Source organism: Prenolepis imparis, unplaced genomic scaffold, assembly GCF_030444845.1.
Source record: "Prenolepis imparis isolate NDT839.2.m4 unplaced genomic scaffold, iyPreImpa1.0 SCAF_27, whole genome shotgun sequence".
Taxonomy (NCBI): domain Eukaryota; kingdom Metazoa; phylum Arthropoda; class Insecta; order Hymenoptera; family Formicidae; genus Prenolepis; species Prenolepis imparis.
In genome coordinates, this window is record NW_028141185.1 from 182,425 (window position 1) to 195,919 (window position 13,495).

General features: G+C 39.5%; 1 protein-coding gene across 1 annotated transcript; it reads left to right on the forward strand.

Annotated features, from left to right (window-relative positions):
• The first annotated feature begins 287 nt into the window (after window positions 1-287).
• LOC145946902 (uncharacterized) lies at window positions 288-12,406 on the forward strand. The gene is made up of 2 exons (XM_083056652.1): window positions 288-1,327; window positions 10,421-12,406. The coding sequence occupies exon 2, from the start codon at window positions 10,421-10,423 to the stop codon at window positions 12,404-12,406; it is 1,986 nt and encodes a 661-aa protein (XP_082912778.1). The 5' UTR covers window positions 288-1,327.
• Window positions 12,407-13,495: the final 1,089 nt, after the last annotated feature.

A 13,495-nucleotide genomic window follows, 5' to 3' on the forward strand; every position in this document is an offset into this window, starting at 1 on the left:
TGTACTATTAAAATGTATAATCGATGAATTTTTGGCTCGTCTTAAAATATTAGAAATCGATACTTTTTTACCGCTGACCCTATGCGACGCAACCTTATTTTATGTATATCAAGTTAAAAAATTTGTACGCTGGTGTCTGCTTGGTACCAAAAGATTCTGTAATCAATGTACTATTAAAATGTATAATGGATGAATTTTTGGCTCGTCTTTAAATATTAGAAATCGATACTTTTTTACCGCTGACCCCATGCGACGCAACCTTATTTTATGTATATTGTTACGTCCGGCGGACTTCACGATTCTTTTCTTTCCCACGACCAAGGCGAAGTTTGTTGTTAGGTAAATAAAAAAGGAAGAAAAAAGATAATAATAATCTAAGCGGCACGTATATAATAAAACGAAAACGTGCCCAGCGAAACGGACAGCTGCAGATATCGTGAGCGACCGATAAATATTACAAAATCGGTAAATAAAAGAGACCAGGCGGAAAGATGCCGAAAGCGGATTCTTGCCGACACCCTCGCGAATAATAAGTTAAAATCACATATCGGCAAAACATAAAGACGGCGAGAACGCGCCGAAAGCAAATCCTTCCCTAGTAAAATTAGGGGAAAACAAATAATGAAAACGAAAGTGTGCAAAATAAGATAGCACACCTGCGGGTATTCTCGCGAGAAAGCGGCGAAAAATATAAAGATTAAAAAGATGCCACACGCATCGCCTCTCAGCAAACAAGCTCTAAGCCACACGCGAGGGCAATAAAGCGAGAACCCGCCGATAAAAGCGGCACTAACAAACGACAAATATCGCGATATAGGAAAAACTAACAACAAACACCGCCGCCGATATCGAAATCTCGAGAGGATAATAAAAATATAAACCTCAACAAATTCTCCATTGGTCAAAACCTAGGGCCCTAAACAAAAGCCCTGACCAATCCCGATAAACTTTTAAAGTCAAGAGACGCCTCCGGGACTGAAAGGGCGTTATTGAAAAATTCCCTATTCGTCAGGAAATATTAACAAACTAACGGGAAGGAGGAGCAAGAAGGTATATATACCCGTAACATCTCTCAGAGAATATCAATCTTTTCTCAAACCTACGCTCGCGGATCAATCGCGAAAAGTTGTATCACCATCCTTCGAGAGAATCTCGAACTCGTGAGCATTCGCAGTGACATTTGTGAAATCATCGTGTGCCCAGTGCTCACCGAGTACGACGATTTTCGCGAGTGAACAACTGCGAGTGGAACACCATCCTCACGGAGGAGTCCGTAGCCAGATTCACACCTGGAATAATTAACATCTACCTGCGCACTCCATAAGTAGTAAGTTATCAAGCACGCTACATCTCCACCCTTACTAATAATACTTAAAATAATTCTGGGACTTCAATTAAATTATAATTGTTTTCCTTTTTAATTTATTAATTTATTATCCTTGTTAAATTCTAACTTCGAAAAACTGTCCTTTCTTCCCCCATCCTTATCTCTCTCTCTCTCTCGAAATCACTGTGGATTTCCCGCGATAGCGGAGCAATCCGTGATTTCTATCATCCCCTTACCTTTTGAAATCACTCCGGATTTCCCGCGATAGCGGAGCAATCCGTGATTTCTTCCATCTCCTCTTTCTCTCGAAATCACTCTGGATTTCCCGCGATAGCGGAGCAATCCGTGATTTCTATCATCCCCTTACCTTTTGAAATCACTCCGGATTTCCCGCGATAGCGGAGCAATCCGTGATTTCTTCCATCTCCTCTTTCTCTCGAAATCACTCTGGATTTCCCGCAATAGCGGAGCAATCCGTGAATTCTATCATCCCTTTATCTTTTGAAATCACTCCGGATTTCCCGCGATAGCGGAGCAATCCGTGATTTACTCTCTCTCACTCTCTATCTCTCTCTCTCTCTCTCTCTCTCTCTCTCTTGAATGAACAAATAAGTAATACAATAACTAACTAAATTATTAAATAATTAAAATATCAAAATTATATAAAAATAAATATATATATATATATATTTTTTTTTTCTCTTACAAGAACTCCCAGAGTTATTTTTCAGTAAAAACTCTTCTTGCCCGGTTACTTTATTATTCGCTCTCGTAGTGGAAAATCCAAGGAGACGACCCTCGCGAACCGCTGTTAAATTGGCGCGAAACCGGCGTAATAGGCGGTTAAAGAAAGCGTTGGCACGGAGTCTGGCTGCGGGCGAAACCTTCGGCTCCCTAGAAAAAATTAACACACCGATCCATACAGAGACAACTAATACATATCACCCTACGGTCTCTCCTATTTCCTCACCCGAACATATAGAAACCCCGCTGACGCCGTCTCCCGCTACCTCTGCTTCTGCAGAATTTTTCGATTCCCCGCGAACTCCTTCTCCTCTTTCTCCCGAACCCGCTATACCTCAGCGGGCCCCTTCCCCTCACTCCTCTGTTTCCTCTGAGGACGCCGATTCTCCGCGGAGCCCTTCTCCCTTTCTTCCCCCTGCTTCTCCCGAACGCCCTGAGCCACCTAGATCTCCGTCTCCGGCTCCCTCAACAATCACCCTTGAAGATTCTCCTCCCTCATCCCCAACGTCCTCTGTAAATAGGGAACATCCGGAAGGGTTTGAGGTAGTAGATATCAGCGACGACGATTCCGAGGAATCAGAATCGCCTGCCAAGCTCTCATACGAGCAATTCAGAGCTTGGCTGATAAACCAGCTCCCAGGGATACGAGAAGTCCCTGAGGAAGCTTTCACGATTGGTCCAGGCCCCGTAGACCACGAGGCCTTACGCGAATTTCTAGAGACCACCGATAGGAATAACATCATCCCCTGGTATGTTCCCGGGCGAAGATATCCTTTAGCCGTCCCTGCACACCTTCTCCTACGAACCTATCCCCCCTCCACCGCCATAATTACCGAACTCATATAACCTAGAAGTCTCTCTTACACGCACACACATGGACACTAATTTTATATACCTATTACCATTTAAATTATTGTAACCACCAATCGGGACCCTAAAATTTAAACAATAACTCTTACCCCTTTCTGCCCCGATTGAAGACCTCCGTACTAATGTATCACCCGCGACACATACACATACATTCACTCTTCATTAGCAACTAAGTCCGTCAATAATATTATTATGTATATAAATTCTTTCGTCTTTATATTAGGAATAAATTTATAAATTTCAAAATAAATGATTTTCATTTATTAATAACCCGTTCCCACTTATTCCCGTAAACCAGGATCGCACAAGGTCCCATCCTGCGTAAAAGAGATTAAATTCTCTTGCCAAAAAGGGACCACCGAGCGAACGGCCCTTTAAATAGAGTAAGAGCGACCCTTGCGGTCGTTGACCTATTTGGGCCCAGACGTTCGTTCGGGTCGAACAGACGGATAGTCTGCCGTCGTTCGAAAAGATAAATTTAGTTACGTCCTTCCTTTCGACTCTTCCTTCCTTGAGTCTGGACGTAACATAAATAAAATTTGGGGGCTCGTCCGGGATAGAAATGTGCGATTCCTGGTAGCGGTAATGAGTAAAGGAACAAGAGGTCAAACTGATAAAGATCAAATAGAAGAACTATATAAAACTGCATTAACAACACCACATAGAACACGCAAATCTAAATCTAAACCATCTGATTCCGAATTAATTCACACATCCACACCTTTAGTACCTTCAACTTCGACATCTCGCCAAATAAATTTTTCGTTAAAAGATCCTTCCTCAGAATTCGATTTAACTGAAAATACTTTAGTAGCCGAATCGCCCGAGCCAGATTCCGACGATTCCGCCGATATAACTACTGAAACAATAAAAGATCAAATCGAAAAATTTGATATCGAAAGCGATCCCGAAAATTTACTTTCTTTTAACATGGCGCAACCTAACCCCTTTGCTACCTTAAAATACGCGGTAGACGCCGTCCCCTTTTTTGACGGTAGTAACATTCCGCTAAATTATTTTATCGAGGGTTGCGAGGAAGCGAAAGCCATGCTTCCTAAGGAAGCAGAGGCTCAATTTACTAAAATTATAAGAACTAGAATAGTGGGAGAAGCGCGTCGAACAATTCGGGATGAAGATTTTGATACTGTATTGCAATTAACTACTTATTTAAAGAAAATTTATGGACCCACTAAAAATGTATATCAGTTACAAGGAGAACTAGGATGTATTTATCAAAGGAATGAAGAGGATGTCGTCACTTACGCAAATAGAGTTAAATTACTTGGAAAACAAATATTGGAAGCATATCGAAGTTCCGGTCACATTTTACCCAATCAAAATATAAAAACAACGGTAGAAAAAGACATGTGTAAGTGTTTTATTAGAGGGCTAAAGCCTGAAATAGAGCAAAGAATCACTAGAGATTTAGACGTACAAGAAACTGTCGCCGACGCCCTAAGGATAGAAAGAGAGCTTCGAGAGATGACAGGTTTGCGCCAAGGCCAAGGCGTTAAAACAGGCCAATCACCGTACACTAATCAAGTGCGGGAAATCTGTCAGATCTGTTTCAAAGAGGGACATGCCGCAAGTAGTTGTAGGAAGCTCGTTCAATTTTCCTTACAAGGGCACGATTTTCAAACGAATAACGGAACGGAGATTTTAATTTGCCAAATATGCAAAAAACGCGGCCACAGTGCGGATAAATGTCGCCAACGCGATCCTCGCGCTCGTCAGTCAGTAAACGTAATTCAAGAAAAAATTACTATATGTCAATTATGTTCAAAAACCGGCCACGACGCCAAATCATGCCGACAAACTACTTCCCAACAACAAATTAATAAATCGACGGTTACTTGTCAATGGTGTGAAAGGCCTGGCCATTCGGCTAGTAATTGTTGGAAAAAACAGAACGAGGAAAGAAGTTTGGAAAGTAGACCGAAAGTTTCATGCCAACTTTGCGATAAATTCGGACACTCCGCTAAGGATTGTCGTGTTAAAATAAATCAACAACTGACAACGAAGAACGATACATTCTGCAGATATTGTAAAGAACAAGGCCATCTCCTTGAAAATTGTCAGTTACGCAACGCAAGTAATAATCGTCGAAAAGAAAATAATCAGGGAAACTACACAGGTCCCTCGGGGTCGGGTGCACAACGGGGGACCGGACAGACTTCACACCCGTCGACATCTCAAGAAGTCAAGTAGGCCGTCAAACCATCGACATACGACCCGTAACAGTAAACCTCGATAAACATAGTCGCGTGCCTACTGTTCAGGTCCAAATTAACGAAATACCATCGCAAATAACCTTTCTATTAGACACGGGATCCGGACCAAATATAATCAAGGAAAATTTTATACCTAAAACTCTAAAAATTAACTATACAAATATATTAAAATTAAATGGTATAAATAATCATCCCGTATATACGCTCGGAGAAGTCGCTTTAAATCTCCTTGGAATTCCGATATCTTTCCATTTAGTATCTCGCGACTTTCCGATTCCACAATCCGGAATATTGGGAAATGATTTCTTTAAACAAACATCATCGAAAATAGATTACGCTCAAGGATATCTGACCGTATCCGAAGTTAACATACCGTTTTTCTCACCGGAATCTATAATAGTGTCTCCGAGATCCGAATCATTATTTTATGTAAGGATAGAAAACCCCGAAATAAAGGTGGGATATATACCAAAATTAAAAATAGAACATGGAATTTACTTAGGAGACACTATTGTAGAGAACATCTCCGGAAAAGCATATCTCAATGTTATAAGTACTTTAGACGAAGAAGTGGAAGTCCGCGTACCCACTTTGCGTTTAAAGCCGTTGGATCAATTATTTGACGACCATAAATCCGACTGTCCGACGGTCAACAATTACGATGAAGTTTCATCTATAAACGAAGAACCAATGAACACCAACGAAACTTATATTGATATCGAAGACGAAGAAGAAATTTTCGAGGATGAAGGAAAATTTACGGAAATAACTCGAAGGACAAACAAAATTAATGTTGACAAGGGGAATAAAAATTCTCCTGAAAATTTTAATAATTCAAAAATCCTTGGAGAGGGAAGTTACCAAACCTCTCCTGAAAATTTTAATAATTCGAAAATCCTTGGAGAGGGAAGTTACCAAACCTCTCCTGAAAATTTTAATAATTCGAAAATTCCAGGAGAGGGAAGTTACCAAACCTCTCCTGAAATTTCATATAATCCAACAATTAACGGAGAGGGAAGTTACCAAACCTCTCTTGAAAAATTGAATAATTCTAGTAAAGGGAAAAATTATCAAATCTCTCTCAAAAATTTAAATGATTCAAAATCCCTTGGAGAGGGAAGTTACCAAACCTCTCCTGGAGGGGATATTTCTAGAATTTCGGAGGGAAATTTCCAAACCTCGACAGAAAATTCTAGCTCCGTCAATTGCGAGGAGGGAAGTTACCAAACCTCACTACGCGATTTGACACAATCTTGTTCTAATTTAAGAGAGAAAAATTCCTTATCAATTCTAGATATCAAATTTCCGAAAGTTGGATTATTCACAGAAGACCACAATGACAAATTAAAGTCATCTCATGTCACTATAAAAGACCTTCTTGAAAAGGCACAAAAATATTTAAATATTGAAAAATTAAACATTAAAAACTCTAAACGCATGAAAAACAGAACCAAACCGTCTTCGAAAGTTTCGACGTCTTTATTAAATAAATCGCAAGAAATTATAGATAAATTTATGCGAAAACGAAAATCTAAACATAAAAGAAAACAACAACAAATTAACGATGCAAGCAACGATTTGCATAATTGCCTGGTGGTTTCCGAGAAAAAGGAGAAAGACCGCTTTATACAAATTACCGAATTATTACGATTGGAACATCTAAATGAAAAGGAACAAGAAAGTGTAAAGAAATTAATAACAAACAGTCAAAACCAATTTCATATTCCCGGAGAAAATTTAACTGCAACTCATGTACTCCAACATCAAATACCAACCACAGATGATCGACCAATTAACACTCGTCAATACAGATTCCCGCAACTACATAAGGAAGAAATAAACAAGCAGGTAGAGGAACTGTTAGAAGGAGGCATCGTAAAACCCTCACAATCGCCATACAATACGCCCATATGGATCGTGCCGAAGAAAGAGGACTCCAAAGGAAACAAGCGCTGGAGAATGGTCCTCGACTTTCGGGCTTTAAACGACAAGACCATCGGGGACGCATATCCATTACCTAACATCATAGATATATTAGATCAATTAGCGCGCAATATTTCTCTGTATGCGACTTAGCATCTGGGTTTCATCAGATAAAAATGGATCCTGCTGACAGTCACAAAACTGCATTCACTACTCCCTTCGGTCACTACGAATTCGATCGAATGCCTTTTGGATTAAAAAACGCTCCTGCAACATTTCAGCGCCTAATGGATTTAGTATTAACAGGATTACAGGGCGAAGAATTATTTGTTTATATGGACGACATTGTTATTTATGCTACTTCCTTAGAAGAACACGAACGAAAATATAACGCATTAATAGAACGACTTAGCGAAGCTAATTTAAAACTACAACCTGATAAATGTGAATTTTTAAAAACCGAAGTAACTTATTTGGGACACGTAATTGGCAGAGATGGAGTAAAACCAGATCCGAAAAAATTAGAGGCAGTACATAAATTTCCCCGACCGAAAACCCCAAGAAATATTAAGCAATTTTTGGGACTTGCCGGATATTACCGGCGCTTTATTCCAAATTTCTCTAAACTAGCAAAACCATTAACAAATCTATTAAAAAACGACACTCGTTTCGAATGGACATCAATTCAAGAAGAATCCTTCGAGATATTGAAACAAAAATTATGTGAAGAGCCAGTACTACAATACCCTGATTTCTCTCGACCATTTATTTTAACTACGGATGCGTCAGGTTTAGCCGTAGGAGGAATACTCTCACAAGGAGAAATAAACAAGGACAGACCTATCGCATACGCTTCCAGAACACTCACGGACGACGAAACGAAATACGACACTTACGAAAAGGAAGCACTAGCCATAATATATTGCGTTAAACACTTCAGACCATACTTATATGGAAGAAAATTCATCCTAGTTACAGATCATAAACCTTTAATGTGGTTTAAAAACGCGCAAGACGCAAATATGAGAATACTTCGCTGGAGATTAAAATTAGCGGAATACGATTACGACGTTGTTTATAAGGCAGGAAAAACTAACGTAAATGCGGACGCATTATCAAGAAACCCAGTAGATCTTGAAGAAATTGATTGCAAAATAATAAAAGAACGAAAAACATTAAATCCAAATAATCCAGAAGATGCAGAAATAATTTCCAGAATGCTGGAAGAAACCGATGACGAAGAAGAAGAAGACGACGATTTTCAACTATATCTGTCAGATACCGAAGAAATTGAAGGACCAATACTCGAAGAAGAACCCCCTGATAATAATGCCGATCCTATACCTTTTACCCCCGAAGAACTAAACGAACCTCCAGCGTCACAAACTATCGAAAAAGCGCTAATACATGATCCTCCAAAACAAAACAGAACGCAAACAAGAAGTCAGGCGACAAAACGAAATATTAAGAAAAATAATGAAAATCATAATAACAACAAAAACAATACTGAAAAGATAGAAGAAGGAAACGATCCGCCAGACAAAGATCAGGATAACAAAGAAACAGATGGAAAAGAAAGGGAAGAAAGCGATGACGACGAAGAAGAAATTATCAATAAAAATTTAAAATCAAGAAAAACAAAAATGAAACCTACTATCATTGAGAATAAAATAATTAAAAGCAACGTAATAGATTCTCGCGAACTATTATTTCTGCGAAAAGACAATGTCGCGTATTTTGTCGACATTTACGGAAAACCTTTAGACTCAGGATCTGAAAAACTCTTCGAAAGAAACGAACTCCCGAATATAGGACCCCTGGAGTTAGGTAAAGCGAAAGCAATAAAATACAAAACCTACTACCATATAGTCTTACCCATCAGTGAGACGGAACGAGAAGGCCCCACAGCGACTCTCAACCAAATTATCGCGGTCATACACGACTTACGAAATTTGACTGAAAATTTAAATTTAGGAACACTCAGCATTGCAAAAACAGAAATTATCAACAACGTTCCATGGAATAATATCAAATCGCAACTGCAATTAAGATTCATTAATTCCACTACCAAAATAATCATTTGCAACGGACAAATTAAATATCCACCGAAAGATCTACGATCCGTTATAATTGGTGAGATGCACTGTTCGCCGACCGGAGGACATCGCGGCGTCACTAAGACATACATAGAATAAAACACAATTACTATTGGGAAAACTTAAAACTAGACGTTCAAAGATACATACAACAATGTTTGCAGTGCCAACTGAGAAAATTAGTACGCGTCAAAACAAAACAGCCTATGATAATCACAGACACACCAGGCTCTTCTTTCGACAAGGTAGCCATGGATATTGTCGGACCTTTACCCAAGACAGAAAGAAACAGCGAATACATTTTGACCTTACAAGATCAGCTGACCAAATACTGTATGGGTATACCATTACAAAACCAAACCTCCGAAACTATCGCAGAAGCTTTCGTAGATCGTTTCATCTGCATATTCGGAGCGCCAAAGGCAATATTAACGGATCAAGGAAGAAATTTTATCAGTGATTTAATGAGGAAAATCGCAAAATTATTTAAAATTCGTAAATTTCGTACTACTGCCTTCCACCCACAATCTAACGGATCTTTGGAAAGATCGCATCACGCATTAGGAGAATATTTAAAACAATACGCAAACGAACAAAAACAGTGGGATAGATGGATAAGCCTTGCAATGTTCAATTATAATACTAATGTACACGAAGCAACCAGACATACACCGTACGAATTAGTCTTCGGAAAAATAGCCAGAATTCCTTCGAACGAGCTTTTACCTCCAAGCGACCAATTAGCGAATTACAACGATTATCTAGTAAACCTCGTTACACAACTTCATACAATTCAAGGAAATGCTCGTGAAAACGTTATCGAAGCAAAACACAGATCGAAGAAATATTACGATAGAAAGATTAACCCCCAAACCTTTAAACCAGGAGACCATGTATTTCTCTTAAAGGGGCCAAAACCCGGAAAATTCGGGGATCACTATACAGGACCTCATGAAGTACTGGAAATATTAAATAAAAATAATGTAAAAATTAGAATAAAGAAAAATAGCCGAATCGTGCATCCTAATCGATTGCGAATTTCCTACATTAAAACCACTAAATAATCAACAAAAAGGATTAATTTTCCACAAAAATAAATGTTTTTTTTATATATATATATATATATATTAAAAATACAAAATATAATGTTAATAAAAATAAAGTAGAAATACATAAAGGTTATAAGAGGAAAAAGATACACACACCTACAAAAATAATTAATATTTCAGATGGATCGCAAATTCAGACGAATAATCGCAATATTAATAATACTAGCAGTATACCTGCATCCAACACATGGGCTAATAGGATATGACTGTGGATCTTCCTCCGCAAACCTAACCACGCTATCATTGTTAAACATCGAGGAATGCGATATCCCTCGTAAAGAAATTAAACCGGATCAAGTTTACGTACAGCTGTTACAAATTAATGAATTCGAAGCAGTGCACGTAATACAGTGCAAAGTTGAAATCGACCGATTAGTCAAGAAATGCGGAATGTTTTCTCACACAATGGATGTACATAACGGAAAATATTCATATATAGAAGAAATAACTCGCGAGGCTTGCAGGCGAATGCATAGTTACGGAAGTTATCAAGTAGGAAGCACTCTTATCTCAGGACTTAAATCCAATAGCACAATAACCAGACCGATTACGTTAGCTGGTCAAGTAGACAACTACGGCGAATGCCACGGAGGAGCATACTCAGATCCTTACGGAACATGGTCGGATGTCATTGTAGTCGGAACTGTAAAAATCACATTACAGGATTACACTGCCGACGTACGCATCAACACTAATAAAGTACAACTCAGATCCGGCATTACTTGCCAACTCGGCTCTACACATTGCATAGACATCGAAGGAGGAGACACGTATTGGAATACCGTACCTGCAGGTCCCTGTAAATTTAATAACTATGGAATATTATTCGAGGGGTACGCCTACAAAATAATTGACGACGAGCAAGGCCAAACAGTATATTCTCTCACCACACAAGACACAATATTCGCCCTAACCAGTAAAGGCAAACAAGATGTCTGCGGATATTCGATAATACGTACCGAACATCCTAAATTAATGATTTTCGAAACTGTACGAGGAACCGTCGTTTTCAAAAAACAATCGCGCGTTTCAAATCTCGATATCTTCACGTACATGAATTCTAAGTTTGTTTACGTGGAAAAACATATTCGCACGCAAATTAATCAACTTTACCATGACATTTTATTACAACAATGTAATTTAGAGCAACGAATGCTACAAAACGCTTTGGCCATAGCCGCACAATCTCCAGATATTTTTGCATATCATCTAATGAAAGGGCCCGGCTATATGGCTCTACTAGCTGGAGAGGTTATTCACATCGTAAAATGCGTACCCGTCGAAGTCAAGCTCGCTCAAACAAACCGATGCTACAACCAACTACCCGTGCTTCGGGAAAATCAAACGTATTATTTAACTCCACAAACGCACATATTATTGCAACAAGGAACGCAAACCACTTGTAACACATTAGCACCCGCCATGTATCAGCTAGGAGATTCTTGGTACAAATTTATGCCAAGACCAGTGGATACCATACCGCCGGTCACTATAAAACCATTGACTAAGCCTGTATGGAAATACATCAGCCCAGGATCGCTCGCCACCAGCGGTATATACACGGAAACAGATTTAAAGGACCTACGAGATCATATAATGTTTCCAGCCGAACGACCTGCCGTCCTCAACTCCCTAGCGAGAGGGGTGATGGGAAAAACCATATCCCTGGAAGGGGGATCAATCTCCAATTTACTTGATACAAACACCATAGAAAAAATAGCAATATCTACATGGAACAAATTCTGGAATAAATTTCTATTTTTCGGGAATCTCAGCGCTGGACTAATCGGAATATACCTGAGCATCAGAGTCATAAAACTGACGTTAGACACAATAGTACACGGCTACGCCTTACACACAGTGTACGGGTGGTCCTTGTACCTGCTAGGAGCCCTATGGGACTCCCTAACACATCTACTAATACATTTGAAAACAAGGCAATCGAAAAAATCGAAAGCCAGCGTGCCGGTTCCCTATACCCAAAATAACGAGACACCTGAACCCATCCACACAGAAAACAACACAACTCTAACAGCTACCTACCCCCTCCTCCCCCCACGGGAAGATACTACATATACCTTGGAGCTTAAAGAAGCGAAATTTTAACGGGCAAGGCATACCGCCAATTACAATAACCCCCCCCCCGGTTTTCTTCACATATCAAGCAAGGCATACCGCCAATTACAATAACCCCCCCCCCGGTTCTCTTCACATATCAAGCAAGGCATACCGCCAATTACAATAACCCCCCCCCGGTTTTCTTCACATATCAAGCAAGGCATACCGCCAACACAATAAACCCCCTTTTTGGATCTCCCCATGCACCAAAAACAGTAAAATTTTTTTTTATATACAGAAATGGAAACCTCTTACATCGACACTGAATTCTAGACTCGCGGTCGCCTGAAGGTGACCGTGGTAAGAGCGGAATCACCCTTGCTGTTTTGGGTACAACTAAAAAATAGCGCAAGGGAACTCCTGGAAATGGAAGAAGAAATCCAATTCCGGATGGATAGGAGAGCCAATTCATTGTTCGTATACCCTCACCATATGAAGGAGGACTTAGAGGTCGTGGTTAAAGACAAGAAAGGATGGAAGCGAGGGTTTATACAAAGCATAAATAAAAACACTTGGATGGTCAAAATAATGCTCGGCGACTGGGGAAGAACAGTGTGGCGCCGTATGAGCGAAGTGTATCACCTAGAAGACCGTTTTAAGGGGGTATCCTGGCAAGCCATAATATGTGGATTAGCCCACACCGCAGCCCCTAATGGTAGGCAAACGTGGCCAATAATGACACGAGACCTGTGTCGACTCCTTTTAGAGGGACAAGATGGATGGATAAATATAGTCCATCCTCTAAGAAAGGGTGCGGCCCTGGTGAAACTCCATATGGAGACCACCAAAATGTTCGATAGAGCATATAACTTTAGGGACGCGCTAATTCGGATTGGCCACGCCGAACTTTGCACAAAAATCACCGCCGACGTGGAACCCTCAGTCTAAAAAAAAAAAAAAAAAAAAAAAAAATATATATATATAATCAGAATTATGTATTAACTTAGAGTTATTGTAGCATTTAAATAATTCTATATATTCTAAATTTTTATTACTCCACTATTCATTTGAAATCTGAATTGTGTATTAATTCAGAATTACTCTAGTGTTTAACAATAAGTATTCCTATAGACCCTA

Coding starts and splice junctions, on each gene's coding strand:
- LOC145946902 (XM_083056652.1), top strand. CDS start 10,421: ATGGATCGCAAATTCAGACGAATAATCGCAATATTAATAATACTAGCA.